Source organism: Coregonus lavaretus, assembly GCF_964263955.1.
Source record: "Coregonus lavaretus genome assembly, chromosome: 1".
In the NCBI taxonomy this organism is placed as follows: Eukaryota; Metazoa; Chordata; class Actinopteri; order Salmoniformes; family Salmonidae; genus Coregonus; species Coregonus lavaretus.
Window position 1 is genome coordinate 60,448,023 of NC_139988.1, and position 24,164 is coordinate 60,472,186.

The following is a 24,164-nucleotide window of genomic DNA, read 5'->3' on the forward strand; positions in this document are numbered from 1 at the left end:
GTCGCATCGGTGCAAGCAGCATATTCTGCATGGTCACCTCACTCAAAACGTCCTATTGTTTTATGACGCTAAAACCATGATTTCGTCAAACAGTAAAGTAGCCTACATTATCCTCATGAAAGTGTCTGCCTGCCCCTGTACCTGCTGCTGTGTCGAGCTAGCCACTCTGTCTCCTTTCCCGGGGAAGAAAATGCTCCGGGAGAAAAAAATATGTTCTGCTGACCTGCACGTATTTTGCATACCAGGCAGTCAATTTGAGGTCAAAGTACACTGGTACAAAAAACTACCCCAAAATATGCACATATGGGCTTCTAGTTGGCACATTGTGGTTTTGACTCAACTGTCCGAGGTTGAAGCTGAGCCAATCTGACGACTTGGGTGAGGAACAAATCTCTGCCCCCCCCCCCGATCCAGACATTAAAACGGAATTCAACAATATTCAACAATTTATTGAACTTAGTAGGAAATCAACTAAATGTATTGAACTTATTAGAAAATGCATTAATTTCCCCAAGTTAATCATAAGATATGAACAAAATGCATCAGTGATTCGTATTTTCCTGCAACTTCAGGAATGGCCCTGTCTGTGTGTGTGCGGTACACGCGTATGTCTACACTTTGTGTAGCCGTTAGCGATGATGCTAATGTTAACCTTCTTCTGGTAGAGATGGAAAGGCTTTCCCAAAAACCTTCTCAATTAAATGTTAACTGCAAAGTTGTCTATGCCTACCTGGCAGAATGATATCATGATTATTTGTATCAATCCAGGGGCCATTTGTTTAGCAAACTCTGCAATCACATGAGCACTACAGAAACATCACTAACCAAACAAGATCTCTTGCTGGTGCACACTTGCATTAAAGGGTAACTACACCCAAAAAGTAAAATTTCTTAGATTTTTCCCAGACCTCGAAAGTGGTCTCCTGATGTGGTTTAAGCATTGTTGTGGACTTAGAACATCCAATGTTGTTGTTTTTATTAACCTGTCATCCCGTATGCGGGTTGAAAATGGCAGATTTTTTCATTGATAAGTGCCTAAATTGAAACGCATTGGCTGTACAGTAACATGCTATACATGACGTCAGAGCTCAGGTTCTCCGATTCACAGCGCTGGATGGGTTTGGACTGAAAGCTGTTATAAACATGAGTACCACATGTGACAAGAAGATTCCCCCATCCCTCCCGCTAATTGGTCTACTTTTGCACATTTGTTGTTGTCTGAGTGAGGGAAATGCTGTAAATCGATAGGGTCGATGTATTCTTAAAGATGAGACATTGAGCATTATAATAAATACCGCTTTGATGTCATACAAGCAAACCACACACCCATGAGTCCAAATGTGCACTTCACGTTTCCATATTTGGAAACTCATGTCATTTACAGTATAAACCTTTATGATCGCCATGTTTGATCCACAGTTACAAGGATGACATGCGTTATACCCTGGATTGTCCTGAACAGAATGAGCCTGTGTTTGTTGTATTGTGAAGAAAATTAGCCGTGGAACACGCACCTGAATGCACTCATGACTCCATTCTATGCGCACCAAAATTACAATCTGTTTGTCTTTAGTGCCTTTTGAAAGCCTAATACTGTAAGATCGTATTTTATAACTTAGCTAGCCATGTTCGTAATAGAATAAGCTTTCAAATGATGCCAACCTGACCCAGATTGCGATTTATAATGGAACGTTTTTGGATTGTGTAAAAACAACAACAGTGTTGATAAAAAACAAGTGTGCTTGCTTCAGTTCCTCAATGGCAAAACTAGGAGAGATCAAAAGCAACTTATAGTTGAAGGCTCTTTCCTTGAGTCATAAAAGTGCATTGAAATTACTTAGGAACTGTGCACAGTTTGGAGAGTTGTGTGGCCACTTGGAGACACCAGTTAGACATCTCACTCAAACCCGTGTAATCGTTTTTTCTTATCTTGCACGTACTCAAAAATGCCTATGAATATTCTTATTATGTTACTGAATGTATCCAGAGTATTTTCAGATTTGGTTATTGACAAATGCTGTGAAAAGTACAATAAATGTCAAATGCATGTAAAATCAAAGGTGTAATGTTTGTATTCAGTCTTGTGTCTGGTGAATGGTTGTGTGCTCACCTTTTGGGATGATAATTTCCCCATAATCTCCAAATTGTTCTCTTTCAATTGCTACCATGGTCATTCATATGCTTTTTATAGTTCTTCTGTTAGAAACATAAAAATGTGGCCCTATCCATATAGGCCAATTTCCAAGAGTGCAAGGGGTAAAAATAAGTGTGATTTTTAAGAGCGAAAAACAAGTTTATTTGGTAAATATTTTCTTAACTCTTTCTTGAACTGCATTGTTGGTTAAGGGCTTGTAAGTAAGCATTTCACGGTAAGGTCTACCTACACCTGTTGTATTCGGCGCATGTGACAAATAAAGTTTGATTTGATTTAAATTAGCCCCAAATAAATGTGCCTATAAATATTTGCCTAGTGCACATAAAAATGCAGGCAAATTAATCTCTATTGAACCCCAAAAAAAACGTTCAATACTGGAGCCCTATTTTAACAGTAAAATATAACAACAATAGCCTAATTGTTGACCCAAAATGCATGACAGTCACTGTATTAGGTTGCACATTAAAATATTTTGAATTACAACATGAAAAGATGAAAAAAACGTTTTTCTTGAATACCATCTCAGTAGTCTATTACACTTATTAATAAAGCACTGTGAATTACTTTATAAGATGATACAAATTTTTTATATTGCGTGATGCCGTTGGAAAAAATGTGTGCGACCAAATCATGGGCTGGTGCCGCCAACTGAAAAACTTAGTGGCACCAGTGCCACCAGGGGAAAATGTTAGTTTGAAGCCCTTTTGTCTACCCAATGTTATACTCAACATTTTATCATTGTCCTCATCTCTTTCAGTTCAGGGACTACTGTGGGGTCTGTCAGAGATGGGACTGGCGCGGCACACCCAAGGCCCTAGATAAGTGTAACCTGGACAGTCCCTTCTTCGAGGGCCACTTCCTCAAAGTCCTCTTCGACAGGATGGGCCGTATTTTGGATCAGGTGAGTTTGAAGTAAGGAAAGATCTCAGAGGGACATTTTCCCGAACACAGTTGTAGCCTAGTCCTAGACTAAAAAGCCTGTTCAATGAAAATTCTCAATTGAAAGTGCTTCTTAGTCAAAGACTAGGCTTAATTTGTGTCATGGAAACCAGCTCAGAATGTTCAGACGGGGCATCAATTGGATTAAACACTTAAATCTGCTTTGTTAGTTTAGCGATATTGTGGTGTCTAGATCTACATTCACCTTGGTGTACCTGAGCTCAATGACTGTCCCTTCTCTGTCCTCCAGCCTTATGATGTGAACCTGCAGGTGACGTCAGTGCTGTCCAAGCTGTCTCTGTTACCCCACCCACACATGCATGAGTCCCTGCTGGATCCCTACATCAACCTGGGCCCCGGCTGCAGGTCCCTCTTCTCCGTCATTGTCAGGGTATGTTGAGGAATCAACATGAGCAGATACTCAGATACCCAGTATTGATCTATCTTGAATTGATATTGAAGTGATTGTAGGAAGGTTGTTAAAGGGACAATCTGTAGTTGCCGCGTCCATTTCTGGATTGATAAATTAATTATATGTACCTATTAATTCTTAAAGAATATAACTTAGGGCAGGGCGATGTTTTCAAATGCCTGTATTGCATTTTCCAGTTTTTATGAGTGTTTGTCTTTTTGGTCTCGTCTCCTTTGCTCCTTTGCTGTGTGCACTGTGCACCTTCCCACTCGCACACGGCTGTGCTAGCTGTCTAGTCTCTGTTTTATAAATGTGCAATGAGCATCAAAAGATGCATTTGTGTAAGGAATTGGCAACTCGTTCTCATTCTGAGAAATAAGCATATTTTTATCCAGGTAGGCTACTTGATTTCAACATCTAAACAAAGTGAACAGGCTATGTTGTTCAAACAGTTGGAGATGGATAGGAGGGTGTATTCATAACACTTCAACTGTTCTAGCTTGTTAGCAAGCAAATAGATCCAAATTGTCTAGACTTTAAATATAAAGATTAGCTGGCTACTCACTAGCATGTGTTTGAGAGATTGTTTATGAGACCTGTGTTAATTTTCTATAATGCCTGCTACCACTAGTTGGTCATTATTAGTGGATGTGCATGGTTCTGGTTATATTTGTAACAAAAAGGACATTTCCGTAGACAGACTTGAAAGCCAGATCAGTAATTATTGCAAAAAAAGTAGGTTAAACTATTTTTATAAAATAATTAAATTATACTGAAATAAAATATAAATGCAACATGTAAAGTGTTGGTCCCATGTTTAATAAAAGATCCCCGAAATGTTCCCATATGCACAAAAAGCTTATTTCTCTCAAATTTTGTGCACAAATTTGTTTACGTCCCTGTTAGTGAGCATTTCTCCTTTGCCAAGCTAATCCATCCACCTGACAGGTGTGGCATATCAAGAAGCTGATTAAACAGCATGATCATTCCACAGGTGCACCTTGTGCTGGGGACAATAAAAGGCCACTCTAAAATGTGCAGTTTTGTCACACAACACAATGCCACAGATGTCCGAAGTTTTGAGGGAGCATGCAATTGGCATGCTGACTGCAGGCATGTCCACCAGAGCTGCTGCCTCAACGTCATTTTAGAGAATTATGCTATATGTCCTACCTGCCTCACAACCGTAGCCCACGTCTAACCACGCCAGCCCAGGACCTCCACATCCGGCTTCTTCCCCTGTGGGATCTTCTGAGACCAGCCACCCGAGCAGCTGATGAAGCTGTGGGTTTGCACAACCGAAGAATTTCTGCACAAACTGTCAGAAACCATCTCCGGGAAGCTCATTTCCATGCTCGTTGTCCTCACCAGGGTCTTTACGTGACTGCAGTTCGGCGTCGTAACCAACTTCAGTGGGTAAATGCTCACCTTCGATGGCCACTGGCTTGATGGAGAAGTGTGCTCTTCACGGAATAATCCCGTTTCAACTGTACCGGAAAGATGGTGTCGTGTGGGCGAGTGGTTTGCTGATGGAGACGTTGTGAACAGAGTGCCCAATGGTGGCGGTGAGGTTATGGTATGGGCAGGCATAAACTACGGACAACAAACAGAATTGCATTTTATTGATGGCAATTTGAATGCAGAGAGATACCATGACGAGATCCTGAGGCCCATGGTTGTGCCATTCATCCGCCGCCATCCCCTCATGTTTCAGCATGGTAATGCACAGCCCCATGGCACAAGGATCTGTACACAATTCCTGAAAGCTTAAAATGTACCAGTTCTTCCATAGCCTGCATACTCACCAGACATATGTCACCCATTGAGCATGTTTGGGATGCTCTGGATTGACGAGTACGACAGCGTGTTCCAGTTCCCGTCAACATCCAGCAACTTCGCACTGCCATTGAAGAGGAGTGGGACAACATTCCACAGTTCACAATCAATAGCCTGATCAACTCTGTGCGAAGGAGATGTGTCGAGCTGCATGAGGCAAATGGTGGTCACACCAGATACTGACTGGTTTTCTGATCCACGCCCCTACTTTTTTTTTAAAGGTACAGTTGAAGTCGGAAGTTTACATACACTTAGGTTGGAGTCATTAAAACTCGTTTTTCAACCACTCCACAAATGTCTTGTTAAACTATAGTTTTGGCAAGTCGGTTAGGACATCTACTTTGTGCATGACACAAGTAATTTTTCCAACAATTGTTTACAGACAGATTTCACTTATAATTCACTGTATCACAATTCCAGTGGGTTAGAAGTTTACATACACTAAGTTGACTGTGCCTTTAAACAGCTTGAAAATTCCAGAAAATGATGTCATGGCTTTAGAAGCTTCTGATAAGCTAATTGATATCATTTGAGTCAATTGGAGAGTACCCGTGGATGTATTTCAAGGCCTACCTTCAAACTCAGTGCCTCTTTGCTTGACATCATGGGAAAATCAAAATAAATCAGCCTAGACCTCAGAAAAAAAATGTAGACCTCCACAGGTCTGGTTCATCCTTGGGAGCTATTTCCAAACAAACAATAGTACGCAAGTATAAACCCCATGGGACCACGCAGCCATCATACCGCTCAGGAAGGAAACGCGTTCTGTCTCCTAGAGATGAACGTACTTTGGTGCAAATCAATCCCAGAACAACAGCAAAGGACCTTGTGAAGATACTGGAGGAAACAGGTACAAAAGTATATATATCCACAGTAAAACGAGTCCTATATCGACATAACCTGAAAGGCCGCTCAGCAAGGAAGAAGCCACTGCTCCAAAAACGCCATAAAAAAGCCACACTACGGTTTGCAACTGCACATGGGGACAAAAATTTTACTTTTTGGAGAAATGTCCTCTGGTTTGATGAAACAAAAATAGAACTGTTTGGAGGAAAAAGGGGGTTGCTTGCAAGCCGAAGAACACCAGCCCAACCGTGAAGCACGGGGGTGGAAGCATCATGCTGTGGGGGTGCTTTGCTGCAGGAGGGACTGGTGCACTTCACAAAATAGATAGCATTATGTGGATATATTGAAGCAACATCTCAAGACATCAGTCAGGAAGTTAAAGCTTGGTCGCAAATGGGTCTTCCAAATGGACAATGACCCCAAGCATACTTCCAAAGTTGTGGCAAAATTGCTTAAGGACAACAAAGTCAAGGAATTGGAGTGGCCATCATAAAGGCCTGACCTCAATCCTATAGAAAATGTGTGGGCAGAACTGAAAAAGCGTGTGCGAGCAAGGAGGCCTACAAACCTGACTCTGTTACACCAGCTCTGTCAGGAGGAATGGGCCAAAATTCACCCAACTTATTGTGGGAAGCTTGTGGAAGGCTACCTGAAACGTTTGACCCAAGTTAAACAATTTAAAGGCAATGCTACCAAATACTAATTGAGTGTATGTAAACTTCTGACGCACTGGGAATGTGATGAAAGAAATAAAAGCTGAAATAAATCATTCTTTCTACTATTATTCTGACATTTCACATTCTTAAAATAAAGTGGTGATCCTAACTGACCTAAGACAGGGAATTTGTACTAGGATTAAATGTCAGGAATTGTGAAAAACTGAGTTTAAATGTATTTGGCTAAGGTGGTCAAAAGTTTTGAGAATGCCACAAATATTAATTTTCACAAAGTCTGCTGCCTCAGTTTACATGATGGCGATTTGCATATACTCCAGAATGTTATGAAGAGTGATCAGATTAATTTAAATTAATTGCCAAGTCCCTCTTTGCCATGAAAATGAACTTAATCCCCAAAAAACATTTCCACTGCATTTCAGCCCTGCCACAAAAGGACCAGCTGACATCATGTCAGTGATTCTCTCGTTAACACAGGTGAGTCTTGACGAGGACATGGCTGGAGATCACTCTGTCATGCTGATTGAGTTAGAATAACAGACTGGAAGCTTTAAAAGGAGGGTGGTGCTTGAAATCATTGTTCTTCCTCTGTTAACCATGGTTACCTGCAAGGAAACACGTGCCGTCATCATTGCTTTGCACAAAAAGGGCTTCACAGGCAAGGATATTGCTGCTAGTAAGATTGCACCTAAATCAACCATTTTTCGAATCATCAAAAACTTCAAGGAGCGAGGTTCAATTGTTGTGAAGAAGGCTTCAGGGCGCCCAAGAAAGTCCAGCAAGCGCCAGGACCGTCTCCTAAAGTTGATTCAGCTGTGGGATCGGGGCACCACCAGTGCAGAGCTTGCTCAGGAATGGCAGCAGGCAGGTGTGAGTGCATCTGCACGCACAGTGAGGCGAAGACTTTTGGAGGATGGCCTGGTGTCAAGAAGGGCAGCGAGGAAGCCTCTTCTCTATAGGAAAAACATCAGGGACAGACTGATATTCTGCAAAAGGTACAGGGATTGGACTGCTGAGGACTGGGGTAAAGTCATTTTCTCTGATTAATCCCCTTTCCGATTGTTTGGGGCATTCGGAAAAAAGCTTGTCCGGAGAAGACAAGGTGAGCGCTACCATCAGTCCTGTGTCATGCCAACAGTAGAGCATCCTGAGACCATTCATGTGTGGGGTTGCTTCTCAGCCAAGGGAGTGGGCTCACTCACAATTTTGCCTAAGAAGACAGCCATGAATAAAGAATGGTACCAACACATCCTCAGAGAGCAACTTCTCCCAACCATCCAAGAACAGTTTGGTGACGAACAATGCCTTTTCCAGCATGATGGAGCACCTTGCCATAAGGCAAAAGTGATAACTAAGTGGCTCAGGGAACAAAACATTGACATTTTGGGTCCATGGCCAGGAAACTCCCCCGACCTTAATCCCATTGAGAACTTGTGGTCAATCCTCAAGAGGCGGGTGGACAAACAAAAACCCACAAATTCTGGCAAACTCCAAGCATTGATTTTGCAAGAATGGGCTGCCATCAGTCAGGATGTGGCCCAGAAGTTAATTGACAGCATGCCAGGGCGGATTGCAGAGGTCTTGAAAAAGAAGGGTCAACACTGCAAATATTGACTCTTAGCATAAACTAAATGTAATTGTCAATAAAAGCCTTTGACACTTATGGAATGCTTGTAATTATACTTCAGTATACCATAGTAACATCTGAGAAAAATATCTGAAAACACTGAAGCAGCAAACTTTGTGAAGACCAATACTTGTGTCATTCTCAAAGCTTTTGACCACGACTGTATGTAAACTTCCGACTTCAACTGTAGCTGTGACCAACAGATGCATATCTGTATTCCCAGTCGTATGAAATCCATAGATTAGGGCCCAATTTATTTATTTAAATTGACTGATTCCCTTATATAAACTGTAACTCAGTAAAATCTTAGAAATTGTTGCATTTTGCGTTTATATTTTTGTTCAGTGTATGAGTGGGTCTTATGGTTGAAAGCTTATATTTAGCCTAGGTATAATTTTACATTAGATTTTCCAGACTGTTTGAAATGCAGTTTATTGACCTTTAATTGTGCAACAAAGCTTATTTAGAAAAATAGAAAAAAATCGAGATACTGTATATCGTGAATCACCCATAAGTTTGAAAAAATGTAGATATGATTTTTAGGCCATATCACCCAGCCCTAATATAACATATAAATGCCTCATGAACTGAGTTCAACTGTTGTAGCCCATTAGAACCCAAATTAGAAGCTTGTTTATTTGAATGATTGTAAACAAAGTGAATGTAAACATGGTTAAAACATGGTTAAAACTATAATTTTGATATCATGGACGATCAATCCTTGCATCCATAGCTTTGTCTATAAATTTGAGAGTGGTTACAGTTTTCCATCCCCATCCCTCAGCTTATTACTGAAACAGTGGCGCTGAGAACGCTTTGATCTTGTTTCAACTTCAGATTGCCCCTTTAAGATTGTGGGCCTATGGAGGAAGTCTGATGTTCTTGTTAAATAGAGTACATTTTGAGTAACAATTTAGTAATAGCAATTATGTTATAGTCACGTTTATGTTAACATAAAAAATTCCACATTGTCAGTATTGAACTTGCTCTGAGCCTTTATACTGATTTGTCCCTGTACATTTCACTCTGTCAGGTGGTTGGGGACCTCATGTTGAGGATTCAGCGCATCCCAGACTTCACACCCAAACTCCTGCTGGTGAGAAAGAGACTGCTTGGCTTGGAACCAGAGGGCTTGAAGTAAGTACTCTGTGAAAGGTTTCTGTTCTTCACAAAAGATAGTAAGATGTGTTGAATTCAGGCAGCATTCAGCTAGCCACTAGCCAGATGTATTTGAAGTGAATATGTTGAGGTTTGACACAGTGGGCTCTATTTTAACAAACCTAACGCAATGGTAAATCTTAGCGCTTGTGGTAGCGTTATAGGTTCGGAGGTGTGTCAGAAATATTTTTGCTATTTTCACAACCGGGCGGAGTAGCTGGCAGTGGCACGACAGGGCTAGGTTTGTATGAATAAATAAGTTGTGGGTGTGTTGAGACTTGGCCCCTCACTGGTCAATCAGAACGTACTCCATGGCTAAATATGTGGTTGCTTCAAGTTGTGTATCATCAACTCCAATTCAAATGTTAGTCCGTTATAGCCTAGTTCTTTAAATAGCCTGCCCCATATTTGCTAAATATGTTGAACATGTTTGCTGTCCACATTGTTCTAATTGCATTGCATCAAAATGGAAATACATTGTTAAACATAGGCTATATCATTCTCACTGATATACAGTGGGGAGACCAATATTTGATACACTGCCGATTTTGCAAGTTTTCCTACTTACAAAGCATGTAGAGGTCTGTAATTTTTATCATAGGTACACTTCAACTGTGAGAGACGGAATCTAAAACAAAAATCCAGAAAATCAAATGGTATGATTTTTAAGTAATTCATTTGCATTTTATTGCATGACATAAGTATTTGATACATCAGAAAAGCAGAACTTAATATTTGGTACAGAAACCTTTGTTTGCAATTACAGAGATCATACGTTTCCTGTAGGTCTTGACCAGGTTTGCACACACTGCAGCAGGGATTTTGGCCCACTCCTCCATACAGACCTTCTCCAGATCCTTCAGGTTTCGGGGCTGTCGCTGGGCAATACGAACTTTCAGCTCCCTCCAAAGATTTTCTATTGGGTTCAGTTCTGGAGACTGGCTAGGCCACTCCAGGACCATGAGATGCTTCTTACGGAGCAACTCCTTAGCTGCCCTGGCTGTGTGTTTCGGGTCATTGTCATGCTGGAAGACCCAGCCACGACCCATCTTCAATGCTCTTACTGAGGGAAGGAGGTTGTTGGCCAAGATCTTGCAATACATGGCCCCAACCACCCTCCCCTCAATACGGTGCAGTCGTCCTGTCCCCTTTGCAGAAAAGCATCCCCAAAGAATGATGTTTCCACCACCATGCGTCACGGTTGGGATGGTGTTCTTGGGGTTGTACTCATCCTTCTTCTTCCTCCAAACACGGCGAGTGGAGTTTAGACCAAAAAACTCTATTTTTGTCTCATCAGACCACATGACCTTCTCCCATTCCTCCTCTGGATCATCCAGATGGTCATTGGCAAACTTCAGACGGGCCTGGACATGCGCTGGCTTGAGCAGGGGGACCTTGCGTGCGCTGCAGGATTTTTAATCCATGATGGCGTAGTGTGTTACTAATGGTTTTCTTTGAGACTGTGGTCCCAGCTCTCTTCAGGTCATTGACCAGGTCCTGCCGTGTAGTTCTGGGCTGATCCCTCACCTTCCTCATGATCATTGATGCCCCACGAGGTGAGATCTTGCATGGAGCCCCAGACCGACGGTGATTGACCGTCATCTTGAACTTCTTCCATTTTCTAATAATTGCGCCAACAGTTGTTGACTTCTCACCAAGCTGCTTGCCTATTGTCCTGTAGCCCATCCCAGCCTTGTGCAGGTCTACAATTTTATCCCTGATGTCCTTACACAGCTCTCTGGTCTTGGCCATTGTGGAGAGGTTGGAGTCTGTTTGATTGAGTGTGTGGACAGGTGTCTTTTATACAGGTAACGAGTGGAGAACAGGAGGGCTTCTTAAAGAAAAACTAACGGGTCTGTGAGAGCCGGAATTCTTAATGGTTGGTAGGTGATCAAATACTTATGTCATGCAATAAAATGCAAATTAATTACTTAAAAATCATACAATGTGATTTTCTGGATTTTTGTTTTAGATTCCGTCTCTCACAGTTGAAGTGTACCTATGATAAAAATTACAGACCTCTACATGCTTTGTAAGTAGGAAAACCTGCAAAATCGGCAGTGTATCAAATACTTGTTCTCCCCACTTAAGGTGCTAGGTAGGCCTACTGTAAATTGCAGTCTGGACATGGACATGCCAAGCATAGTCAATAAGCAAGATTAAATTCACTAGGCTATTGATGAGGCTTAAAAAGACCAGTATACAATTATAATTAAACCTAAACAACTTGTTTTAAACAGGCTATGTATAAATACAGTTACAAGCACCATAATTGCTTCCAATGGGCGTATAATACAGACAAGGCAACTTAGACTATTGAGGGTTTCACGCATATCCAAACTTTTCACAGGAGCTGGATAAAGATTCAATATAAAGAGAAAGGGGGAAAGTCCACTCACTGTTATACTGCTCGCAAATGTAATGTTTTATAAACATAATGTAACCATCTTACAGATCATATTTGCACTACTCCAGAAATAGCTGCTGAAATTGCATTCAAGCCATGTATGTGTTCCCCATAAACTGATGGACGGTAAATTTTTCTAACACATTTTTTATAGGATGGGGTCAGAAACATTATATTATAAATCGCTTCTCTCTTTCCATGGCACTGTGTGCATACTTAGGCCTAAATGTCTTTACACATAACAATCACACGTCTATACAAAATACTAGGCTCTTGTCAATTATATCACACAGTGCCATGGAAAGAGAGAAGCGATTTATAATATAATGTTTCTGACCCCATCCTATAAAAAATGTGTTAGAAAAATTTACCGTCCATCAGTTTATGGGGAAAACGTACATGGCTTGAATGCAATTTCAGCAGCTATTTCTGGAGTAGTGCAAATATGATCTGTAAGATGGTTACATTATGTTTATAAAACATTACATTTGCGAGCAGTATAACAGTGAGTGGACTTTCCCCCTTTCTCTTTATATTGGATCTTTGTGCATCTCAGTGCTTGAGGCGTCACAACAGACCCCCTGGTTCGATTCCAGGCTGTATCACAACCGGCCGTGATTGGGAGTCCCATAGGGCGGCGCACAATTGGCCGAGCGTCGTCCGGGTTTGGCCGGTGTAGGCCGTCATTGTTAATAAGAATTTGTTCTTAACTGACTTGCCTACTTAAATAGAGGTAAAATAAAGAAAAAAGTAAAAATGTTTTTTTTAAAGATCGTTGCCTATATGCCAGGCAGATTCTCAAGAAAATATTTTACAAAAAAATATGCCGTTGATATGGCATTATAGGAGGACTGAAACATTTGGAGGAGCGTGTCTTTGGTAATCGGACGAGGGGCGCTCTTTGAAAATAATGATGGATAGCCTCTTGAACAAGCATAATGTAGGTATGTGAATTGTGAATAATTAAAAAGCATGAGGGGAAAAACCTCCAAAATATTTCAAAGCACTCTTTTCAAGGCACATCTCTCTTCCATGGGCACTATCGACTGCGTTAGTGTTAAGACCTGCTTTTTGTGAGTCTTAAAACTTCCCATTAGTGCTGCATGAAATTGTCACTTTTGTGCTTGTTTTTAAAGGGATACTTCAGGATTTTGGCACTGGTAGCAGATACCTATAGCAGATACCCATAGACTTACAGCCTTATTCTAATATTGATTACATCGTTTTTTCCCCTCATCAATCTACACACAATACCCCATAATGACAAGGCAAAAACTGTTTTTTAGAAATGTTTGCTAATTTATTAAAAATACAAAAAACTGAAAAATTTAATTTACATAAGTATTCAGACTGTTTACTCAGTACTTTTTTGAAGCACCTTTGGCAGCGATTACAGCCTCGAGACTTCTTGGGTATGACGCTACAAGCTTGGCACACCTGTAATTGGGGAGTTTCTCCCATTCTTCTCTGCAGATCCTCTCAAGCTCTGTCAGTTTGGATGGGGAGTGTTGCTGCACAGCTATTTTCAGGTCTTTCCAGAGATGTTCGATTGGGTTCAAGTCCGGACTCTGGCTGGGCCACTCAAGGACATTCAGAGACTTGTCCAGAAGCCACTCCTGCGTTGTCTTGGCTGTGTGCTTAGGGTCATTGTCCTGTTGGAAGGTGAACCTTCGCCCCAGTCTAAGGTCCTGAGCGCTCTGTAGCAGGTTTTCATCAAGGATCTCTCTGTACTTTGCTCCGTTCATCTTTGCCTCGATCCTGACTAGTCTCCCAGTCCCTGCCGCTGAAAAACATCCCCACAGCATGATGCTGCCACCACCATTCTTCACTGTAGGGATGGTGCCAGGTTCCCTCCAGACGTGACACTTGGCATTCAGGCCAAAGAGTTCAATCTTGGTTTCATCAGACCAGAGAATCTTGTTTCTCATGGTCTGAGAGTCTTTAGGTGCCTTCTGGCAAACTCCAAGCGGGCTGTCATGTGCCTTTTACTGATTGGTGGAGTGCTGCAGAGATGGTTGTCCTTCTGGAAGGTTCTCCCATCTCCACAGAGGAACTCTATAGCTCTGTCAGAGTGACCATCGGGTTCTTGGTCACCTCCCTGACCAAGGCCCTTCTCCCCCGATTGCTCAGTTTGACCGGGCGGCCAGCTCTAGGAAGAGTATTGGTGGTTCCAAACTTCTTCCATTGAAGAATGATGGAGTGCACTGTGTTCTTGGGGACCTTCAATGCTGCAGAAATGTTTTGTTACCCTTCCCCAGATCTGTGCCTCGACACAATCCTGTCTCGGAGCTCTACGGACAATTCCTTCGACCTCATTGCTTGGTTTTTGCTGTGACAACTGTGGGACCTTATATAGACAGGTGTGTGCCTTTCCAAATTATGTCCAATCAATTGAATTTACCACCGGTGGACTCCAATCAAGTTGTAGAAGCATCTCAAGGATGATCACTGGAAACAGGATGCACCTGAGCTCAATTTCGAATCTCATAGCGAAGGGTCTGAATACTTTTATGTAAATAAGGTGTTTCTGTTTTTTTATTTGTAATACATTTGCAAAAAAATAAACTGTTTTGGCTTTGTCACTATGTGGTATTGTGTGTAGATTGCTGAGGATTTTTATTTATTTAATACATTTTATAATAAGACTAATGTAACAAAATGTGGAAAAAGTCAAGGGGTCTGAATACTTTCCGAAGGCACTGTATATAAAGGACTCATTGCCAAAATCCCGAAGTATCCCTTTAAGGACACACCTCAAATATTGACACCCCTCCCACCTCATTGCAAAAAAGAAGATGGAGAACAAGCTATAGGATTAAAAATACAAGGGGTTGGAACCACAATTATTTTCCAATCGTTTCGTTCCGAACAGAAACATTATTTTGTTTCGTTACGTTCCACTGTTCCGATCAGCAAAATAAAGTTCTGAACCAGTTCGAACCAAAAACAAGTACAGATTTATATCATTCCTTTCTGTTCCTTTTTAAACCTCTGAAATCAGCAACAAAAAAAAACATTTAGCTCGACATTAAATTACTTCACCAATCAGTGCGGATAGAGCAGCTTGCTATGGAGCAGGTAAGTGATTTCATCTTTATAGGAAAGTCGTTAAGAGCTAATTGTATTTTGCCTTAACAGCATGGTTTAATCATAATAAAAGACAAACACACACGGACACACACTGTGCTGCCAGTCAAAGTGAATGGCGCGAGGTGCAACAGACATTTTGCGGGTGAGGAAAGAGCGAGAGAGGATGGAGGAAGCTTGCCTTGAAGCGCTGGGCATCTTATGACATGCATTTTCTGAAATAGGCCCACAGAATTATACAGTACCTACGGAGGAGCGGCTTCTATGCAGGAACTTTGAATGTCTGAACTTCCGAGTTGGTTTAACGTTGGAACAAGCTTGTGTGTGCAGAGCAGCACTAGGAAAAAAAAAATACGTCCTACCTTTTTGTAGTTAATAAATCCAATGTGAAACGTGATAACTATAGTATCCTTAACTAGCATTGAAAAAGTGAATCCATTCTTCTCTAATTAAACATCTCTCCCTAATTTATGAACCACGCTTTTAACGTTGTCAGTAGGCTTCAGAGGGGAGGGGTAAGTAGCCTACACACACAAGTATATCCACTGGCAAAGATTTCAAATTGATACTTGGAGTCAAATATTGATATAATATCGTCCATAAATAATATTATGATATGTAAGTGTATGTCCCCCCCATCAATAGGGGAAACCAATTTTTGTTCTATGTTTCTAAATACGAGATTCATCTGCACAAAAGGCACATCTGTCCTTCCATGGGAACTGTGCATCATGGCTGGATAGGCTGCGCTTCTCCTCTCAAAATCCATGCCATTGTCAACTGCTTTACTGCTTTTTGTGGGTCTTAAAACTTCCCATTAGCACTGCATGAAATTGTAAGTTTTGCGCTTGTTTTTAAGGACACACCTCAAATATTGCCACCCCTCCCACCTCAGCGCAAGCGAGCTGATGTTAGACAGGTAAATGTACAAACCTGGTGTTAGGGCTGAAAAATGCCAGTGCGACAGTTTTTACATTACGAAATTGCAAACGAATGTGCATTTGACACTTGCGCCTCTTTTTCGCCAGCCAAAAATAGAGCCAATGTCTCTCAGGCCTTTGCTGTGTAGCATTGACCACATAGACACATTTCGTTCAGATAGCCAGATGTATTTGACTTGAAGTGGATGTTTTAAGGTTTGACACAGTGTCTCTCTGGTCTCTCCTATGTAGCATCGACCACATGACCCTGCTGGAGGGGGTGATCGTACTGGAGGAGTTCTGCAAGGAGCTGGCTGCCATTGCCTTTGTCAAGTTCCACGCATCTGTCTCCAGCTCACCCTAACCCAGCTGCCAAGGCCAGGCAGGCAGGCCAGGACTGGACTCTCGGAGGGGAACTGGATGGCAAAGGACAGGATCAACAAACCACTGGTTACCTACCACTGGTCATCCCTATATAGATTTTGCCCCAAGGACATACTGTAAGCAGGACACGTTTCATCAAATGTCTCGGGGCTCCACCACAGAGAAAGTATTTTGCCCCTGCCCTACCCAGTACAGAAAAGAACAGTATGACTGGCCACCGGGGAAGGGACTAGAGTCTTCCTCTCAGGGTGAGGAAGAGGATGTGTGGATGGATGCGGAAGAGAGGGGACATTCTCTGGACGGTTTGAGCTGGGCTGGGCAGGGCCTGCGGAGTCCCTTCATGCTCTCTCTCTTCCTTTCTCTCTCTCCGTCTTTATCTTTCTTGCCAGCCAAAACAAGATGGTAGCCCCTTCACTATGTGTGTCATAGAGCGAGAGAAAAGGTTTATTGCGTATTTGTGCGTGTATTTATTTCTGGATTTCAGACTGCTGTTTGTAAGTGGCAATGCCTTAGTGTTGGATTATTACGCCTTTTCAGTTACACTTTTAGGGGATTGTTTCCTATTGAAACATTTTATCATGTCTAATATATTCATTTTCTGTCAGATTATAAATGTCTCAAAAAGTCTGGGGAAAATATAGACAAATTAGCCCTTCTATTGTTTACCAAAATCAGGTAATTCGCTCGATTTGTTTGAAAACAAGACATACAATACAATTAAAAAGTTGTATTTATTTAACTTCATTTTGTGATGGAGAAGTTTAACTGTAGTATCTGAGATACTAGAGTCGCTGTGGCAGAAATGGCCCCCATATTTATTCTCACCATTTTGCTTTCAGGTTGCCTTTTTAACTGATACGTATTTGTAATGAGAAAAAAAAATGTTTTTAAACCAAGTGAATATAATTCCCATTATGTGGACTAACAGGAGAGACGAGCTCATAATGCTTTGTTTGCAACAAATCCATAAAGTTTTGAATTACCATGACTTGTAAACTTAACTGTGGAGATGTGTTAGTGTTACCATTGCTTAGGCTACCTACCTATCCATGTTAGTTGTTGTGCGTATTTCTTATTGCTTGCACCTTCAACCTCACTAGCAATGGGGTAACGTTAGAGTAATGTGGCTTCACATTTTGTAGAATGTGGATCCTGAAATGACAAATTCTGTGGATTTGCACATGGACCTATATATAAATAAATAAACTGGGTGGTTCGAGCCCTGAATGCTGATTGGCTGACAGCCGTGGTATATCAGACCATATACCACATGTATGACAAAAAAAGATACGTTAGTGACCAGTTTATAATAGCAATAAGGCACCTCTGGGGTTTGTGGTATATGGCCAATATACCACACCACCTCGGACCTTATTGCTTAAATACAGTAAAGTAAAGTATTCAGACCCCTTTACTTTTTCCACATTTTTTTTACGTTACAGCCTTATTCTAAAATTGATTAAATTGTTTTTTTTTCTTCTCCTCATCAATCAACACACAATACCCCATAATGACAAAGCAAAAACAGGTTTTTAGACATTTTTGCTAATTTATAATGTAAAAAAAACAGAAATATGACATTTACATAAGTCTTCAGACCCTTTACTCAGTACTTTGTTGAAGCACCTTTGGCAGCAACTACAGCCTCGTCTTCTTGGGTATGACGCTACAAGCTTGGCACACCTGTATTTGGGGAGTTTCTCCCATTCTTCTCTGCAGATCCTCTCAAGCTGTCAGGTTGGATGGGGAGTGTTGCTGCACAGCTATTTTCAGGTCTCCAGAGATGTTTGATCGGGTTCAAGTCCGGGCTCTGACTGGGCCACTCAAGAACATTCAGAGACTTGTCCCGAAGCCACTCCTGCGTTGTCTTGGCTGTGTGCTTAGGGTCGTTGTCCTGTTGGAAGGTGAACCTTCGCCTCAGTCTGAGGTCCTGAGCGCTCTTGAGCAGGTTTTCATCAAGGATCTCTCTGTACTTTGCTCCGTTCATCTTTGCCTCGATCCTGACTAAACATCCCCACAGCATGATGCTGCCACCACCTGGCTTCACTGTAGGGATGGTGCCAGGTTTCCTCCAGACGTGACACTTGGCATTCACGCCAAAGAGTTCAATCTTGGTTTCATCAGACCAGAGAATCTTGTTTCTCACGGTGCCTTTTGGCAAACTCCAAGCGGGCTGTCATGTGCCTTTTACTGAGGAGAGGCTTCTGTCTGGCCACTCTACCAAAAAGGCCTGATTGTTGGAGTGCTGCAGAGATGGTTGTCCTTCTGGAAGGTTCTCCCATCTCCACAGAGGAACTCCAGAGCTCTGACAGAGTGACCATCGGGTTCTTGGTCACCTACCTGACCATGGCCGTTCTCCCCTGATTGCTCAGTTTGGCCGGCGGCCAGCTCTAGGAAGAGTCTTGGTGTTTCCAAACTTCTTCCATGTAAGAATGATGGAGGGCACTGTGTTCTTGGGGACCTTCAATGCTGCAGACATTTTTTGGTACCCTTCCCCAGATCTGTGCCTCGACACAATCCTGTCTCTGAGCTCTACGGACAATTTCTTTGACCTCATGGCTTGGTTTTTGCTGTGACATGCATTTCAATTGAATTTACCACAGGTGGACTCCAATCAAGTTGTAGGATGATTAATGGAAACAGGATGCACCTGAGCTCAATTTCGAGTCTCATAGCAAAGGGTCTGAATACTTATGTAAATAAGGTATTTCTGTTTTTTTTCTAAAAACCTGTTTTTGCTTTGTCATTGTGGGTATTGTGTGTAGATTGCTGAGGATTTGTATTTATTTAATCCATTTTAGAATAAGGCTGTAACGTAACAACATTTGGAAAAAGACAAGGGGTCTGAATACTTTCCGAAGGGACTGTATACCTATGTACATTTGCACTCGTTACATTTCATATCCGATTCTTTGCTTTGTTATGGATCTTCAAGACAAGTCAGTGTTTGAGGAAAGCATTTATTTTTATTTTGCCTCCGCGATAGTGTTTTATTTTGATTACCATAATGTCAGTTACAAAATGTACACTGCTAAATGTAACACTTACTGTATGTTGTCTTTTTCTGTACTTCTGGCATGGCCATCTTTCAGCAATCTTACATTGAACACATTTTTTACCTGTTATTAATGACTTGTTTATAAGGTGAAATCTTAATTTCATAAACAGTGAAAGTGGTTGAGAGGTCCTGTCTTCATAATTCGTTATTTCTTGGTTAGCTTACATTGTAGCATGTAGGCCTACTATAAATGTATGTAAACACAGTACATGCATTTAGTATAAGTTTCGTCATAAGCTACCATTTTATAAATGCAAGTGTTTTCCGCAGAGGTATTGAATTTACCAGCAGTATTGTTTTTCAGCATGGTCTTTGAGGATGTGCCCTTAATGTTAAAGGATTGATGACTATTGTTTACTGTGTGTTGTGGTGTAGAAGATAGAGTGGAACCAGGGTTCCTTGCAAGTACCTGTTGGAGTCATTTTGTGGAATTTGAGCACTTACACTTAATTTTTTAATTGTTCTAAATTAAGGAACTACTTGACAACTGATGCCGGGGCTGGGGATGTGTGTTGCCTGTCTGAATGCTTTGGGTTTGTACATGGATGGTGAGCAGATTGTGTCGTTGTGTTATAGGGGCTGAGTGTGTTGGTGTGTGTCTGCGTGAATGCTTGCTGTAATAACGCAGATGGATGGAGTCTTTCAATGAGGTCAGGAGTTGAAATACTCCAGACTACCCGGGACACTGAACATAGTGGCTAAAGCTGGTGTTCCAGCTAAGTTGAGATGGCTTCTGGATGTTCTGGTTGACCACCCTATACAGCACCTCGAGGTTATGTAACAAAACAGGGTCAACGAGTTGAATGTTCTTGCTTGAATGTTTTGAATAACTTTCTAGGAAGATATGCTTGAAATTGACATTAATTGATTCAAACAACAACCCATATTGAAGGTTATGCAAACGTTTGCATGAAATCAGATTAGCACATTGTCTTCATTCTTGGTCATTTGTTGTACATACACTGACTGTACAAAACATTAGGAACACCTTCCTAATATTGAGTCCCTCCCCCCTTTTGCCCTCCAAACAGCCTCAATTTGTTGTGGGCATAGACTCTAACAAGGTGTCGAAAGCGTTCCACAGGGATGCTGGCCCATGTTGACTCCAATGCTTCCCACAGTTGTGTCAAGTTGGCTGGATGTCCTTTGGGTGGTGGACCATTCATGATACACATAGGAAACTGTTGAGTGTGAAAAACCCAGCAGCGTTGCAGTTCTTGACACACTTAAACCGGTGCGCCTGGCACCTACTACCAAAGGCACTTAAATATTTTGTCTTGGCAATTTACCGTCTGAATGGCACACATACATACACAATCCACTTCTCAATGCTTAAAGATCCTTCTTTGGCCTGTCTTCTCCCCTTCATCTACACTGATTGAAGTGGATTTAACAAGTGACATCAATAAGGGCTCATAGCTTTCACCTGGATTTACCTGGACAGTCTATGTCATGGAAAGAGCAGCTGTTCCTAATGTTTTGTACACTCAATACTCTACACATATATATTTCCCCTGTAGCTCAGTTGGTAGAGCATGGCGCTTGCAACGCCAGGGTTGTGGGTTCGTTTCCCACGGGGGACCAGTATGAAAATGTATGCACTCACTAACTGTAAGTCACTCTGGATAAGAGCGTCTGCTAAATGACATAAATGTAATGATATTTTTATAAACCAAAAAAGGATTAGGCTGTACACTACATGGCCAAAAGTATGTGGACACCTGCTCGTCGAACATTCCAAAATCATGGGCATTAATATGGAGTTGGTCCCGAATTTGCTACTATAACAGCCTCCACTCTTCTGGGAAGGCTTTCTACTAGATGTTGGACCATTGCTGCGGGGACTTGCTTCCATTCAGCCTCGAGCATTAATGAGGTCTGGCACTGATGTTGGGTGATTAGGCCTGGCTCCCAGTCGGCGTTCCAATTAATCCCAAAGGTGTTCAATGGGGTTGAGGTCAGGGCTCTGGGCAGGCCAGTCAAGTTCTTCCACACCGATCTCTACAAACCATTTCTGTATGAACCTTGCTTTGTGCACGGGGGCATTGTCATGCTGAAATAGAAAAGGGCCTACCCCAAACTGTTGCCTCAAAGTTGGAAGCACAGAATCGATCGTCTAGAATGTAATTGTATGCTGTAGCGTTAAGATTTCCCTTCACTGGAACTAAGGGGTCTAGCCCGAACCATGAAAAACAGCCCCAGACCATTATTCCTCCTCCACCAAACTTCAGTTGGCACTATGCATTCGGGCAGGTAACGTTGTCCTGGCATCCGCCAAACCCAGATTTGTCCGTCGGACTGCCAGATGGTGAAGCATGATTCATCACTCCAGAGAACGCGTTTCCACTGCTCTAAAGTTCAATGGCGGCGAGCTTTACACCACTCCAGCCGACGCTTGGCATTGCGCATGGTGATCTAAGGCTTGTGTGCAGCTGCTCGGCCATGGAAACTCATTTCATGAAGCTCCCGACAAACAGTTATTGTGCTGATGTTGCTTCCATAGGCAGTTTGGAACTCAGTAATGAGTGTTGCAACTGAGGACAAACGATTTTTACGCTCTTCAGCACTCGACGGTCCCGTTCTTTGAGCTTGTGTGGCCTACCACTTAGCGGCTGAGCCTTTGTTGCTCCTAGACCTTTCCACTTCACAATAACAGCACTTACAGTTGACCTGGGCAGCTCTAGCATGTCGGAAATTTGACGAACTGACTTGTTAGAAAGGTGGCATCAGTAAGGCCATTCGATTTTTTACACCTGTCAGCAACGGGTGTGGCTTAAATAGCCGAATCCACTAATTTGAAGGAGTGTCCACATACTTTTGTATATATAGTGTACCTTTTAACAGTGACTTGTCTATTTTAATAGAAGAAAAAATTATGTTAATCATGCACATTTGTTTATCAACATTTCCCATTTTTCTGGACATTTGTGTGTGTATATATACGTGTACAATAGTAATGTTGCTGGGTGTAAATGCATGCATATAATTTATAGTAATGAGGAAAGCAGCCTCTTTCCTAGCCTAGTCCCAGATCTGTTTGTGGGGTCTGGCCAACTCCTACGGCCATTGTCACACTAATGACCATAGGAATTGGGAAGACGGCACAAACAGATCTGGAACCAGGCTATCTCTTTCCATCCATAACGCTTTCTTAGCTGTCAGCACTGCTCCTCTTCTGAAGACACTGACAGGGAATACAACAATGCCTTACTTCACACTGTAGTTCTCAATGACAACTTTTAAAAATAGACAATTGTTTCACTGCTTGTTTGTTTGTTACACAGGATGCTCTATATTTTGTGTTACACGTTTGACTTGTATTTCCTTGTCTGGGCAAGATTCTACTATTATTATCCCAAAATCTGATGCCAACTTATTTTGTTTCCTTTCCTGTTATGTATCAGCTTAGACCAATCACTGTATATCTTTGGTAAACAAAAATCCTTGTTGCATTTAATCGTTAAAACCTCCATTGCTGCTTAACACGGAGTGAAATGGGGTATGATGTTTTTCAACTTTGTTTCATGACCAGTATGATTTCTTCAGTGATTAGTGCAATGCTATTTAAATGTAAGAAATTGCATGCTCATTCCTCTCGATGCTTATAATCAGTGTCGAAGGTGACTCGCTGATGGGTGGGTTATTTTCTGCAGTTTCTCTCATGCACTCAGGGTATCACATCTTTACTCGCATCTGCCATTTCTGCTTTATGCCTGCTTCTTTTCGGTGTGTATTAGAAATTATACAGGACATTATGGCTTTGTTTTAACATTTTCCGTTCCCAATAAAAAGTACTTTCATCAAGTTGTTTGGTTGTTATTGCTGAATCAAATTATCATGTGGGATTAAGGACAAAATACATTCAAAAGGTTTAATTCGGGTTTTATTACAAAAGTTCTGTACATATACTATTACATTGATTCAAAAGTACTAAAACAAAACAAATGCACAAAATAACCATTTATATTTTGCCATGACTGAGTGGACTGCACGTTCCATTTATTCATAATCACCTTTAAAATGTACAATTCTTATGTTTGTAAGATCCATTGGAGGGATCTGAGTATCTGTGGGTCAACTTCTAATGCATAAGAGACTTTGGACGGGATTCAATCCAAAACCACGCTTGGTATTAAATTGTTTTCTCCAATTGAGCCGACATCTGCAGCGTTTACCTTGAAGGCGATCTCTGCGAATGCAGTAAGTGCCTTTAAAATACACATTGTCTACAAACGCGATCGGATTGAATCCCGGCCTTTGCAACTTTAGGAAAATAAAATCAAAGCATTGCATGACCCTGCTCAACACATCTTGTGTCAGCCCAGTCCATACACAACAAAAAACACACTTTATCAAGATTCCACTGACTGGTGAAACAAATTCCTGGGATGGGAGAAATACATGACAGTTTTAATGTACAGTATAAGGTAAGGTCCAAGGCTCTTGTGATGGTATGCAGAATAAAGATGTTTAAATTCCCTTCATGTGAACGTAAACGCACAATTATGAAAGAGGCATTGTGGTATAGAAAGAAAGAAAATGGTGCTTTCACTACACCCAATCCCCCTTGGTAAAGTGGATGCTAACTACCATAATTTCTCCAAATAAATACTACGAAGTCATGGATATAAGGGCTTTCTTTAATACTTGTTGGGGGTTGA

General features: G+C 41.6%; 1 protein-coding gene across 1 annotated transcript in view; it reads left to right on the forward strand.

The window, feature by feature from the left end:
* The window catches only part of LOC311135992 (FHF complex subunit HOOK interacting protein 2A-like), a 42,545-nt gene extending 24,881 nt beyond the window's left edge, over nucleotides 1-17,664 (forward strand). The window contains exons 14-17 of the mRNA XM_084170038.1: nucleotides 2,913-3,056; nucleotides 3,345-3,485; nucleotides 9,523-9,626; nucleotides 16,314-17,664. Of these exons, the coding sequence (XP_084026164.1) occupies nucleotides 2,913-3,056; nucleotides 3,345-3,485; nucleotides 9,523-9,626; nucleotides 16,314-16,425 (501 nt within the window). The 3' untranslated portion in view covers nucleotides 16,426-17,664. The remainder of the gene's footprint in view (nucleotides 1-2,912; nucleotides 3,057-3,344; nucleotides 3,486-9,522; nucleotides 9,627-16,313) is intronic.
* The last annotated feature ends 6,500 nt before the right edge of the window (nucleotides 17,665-24,164 follow it).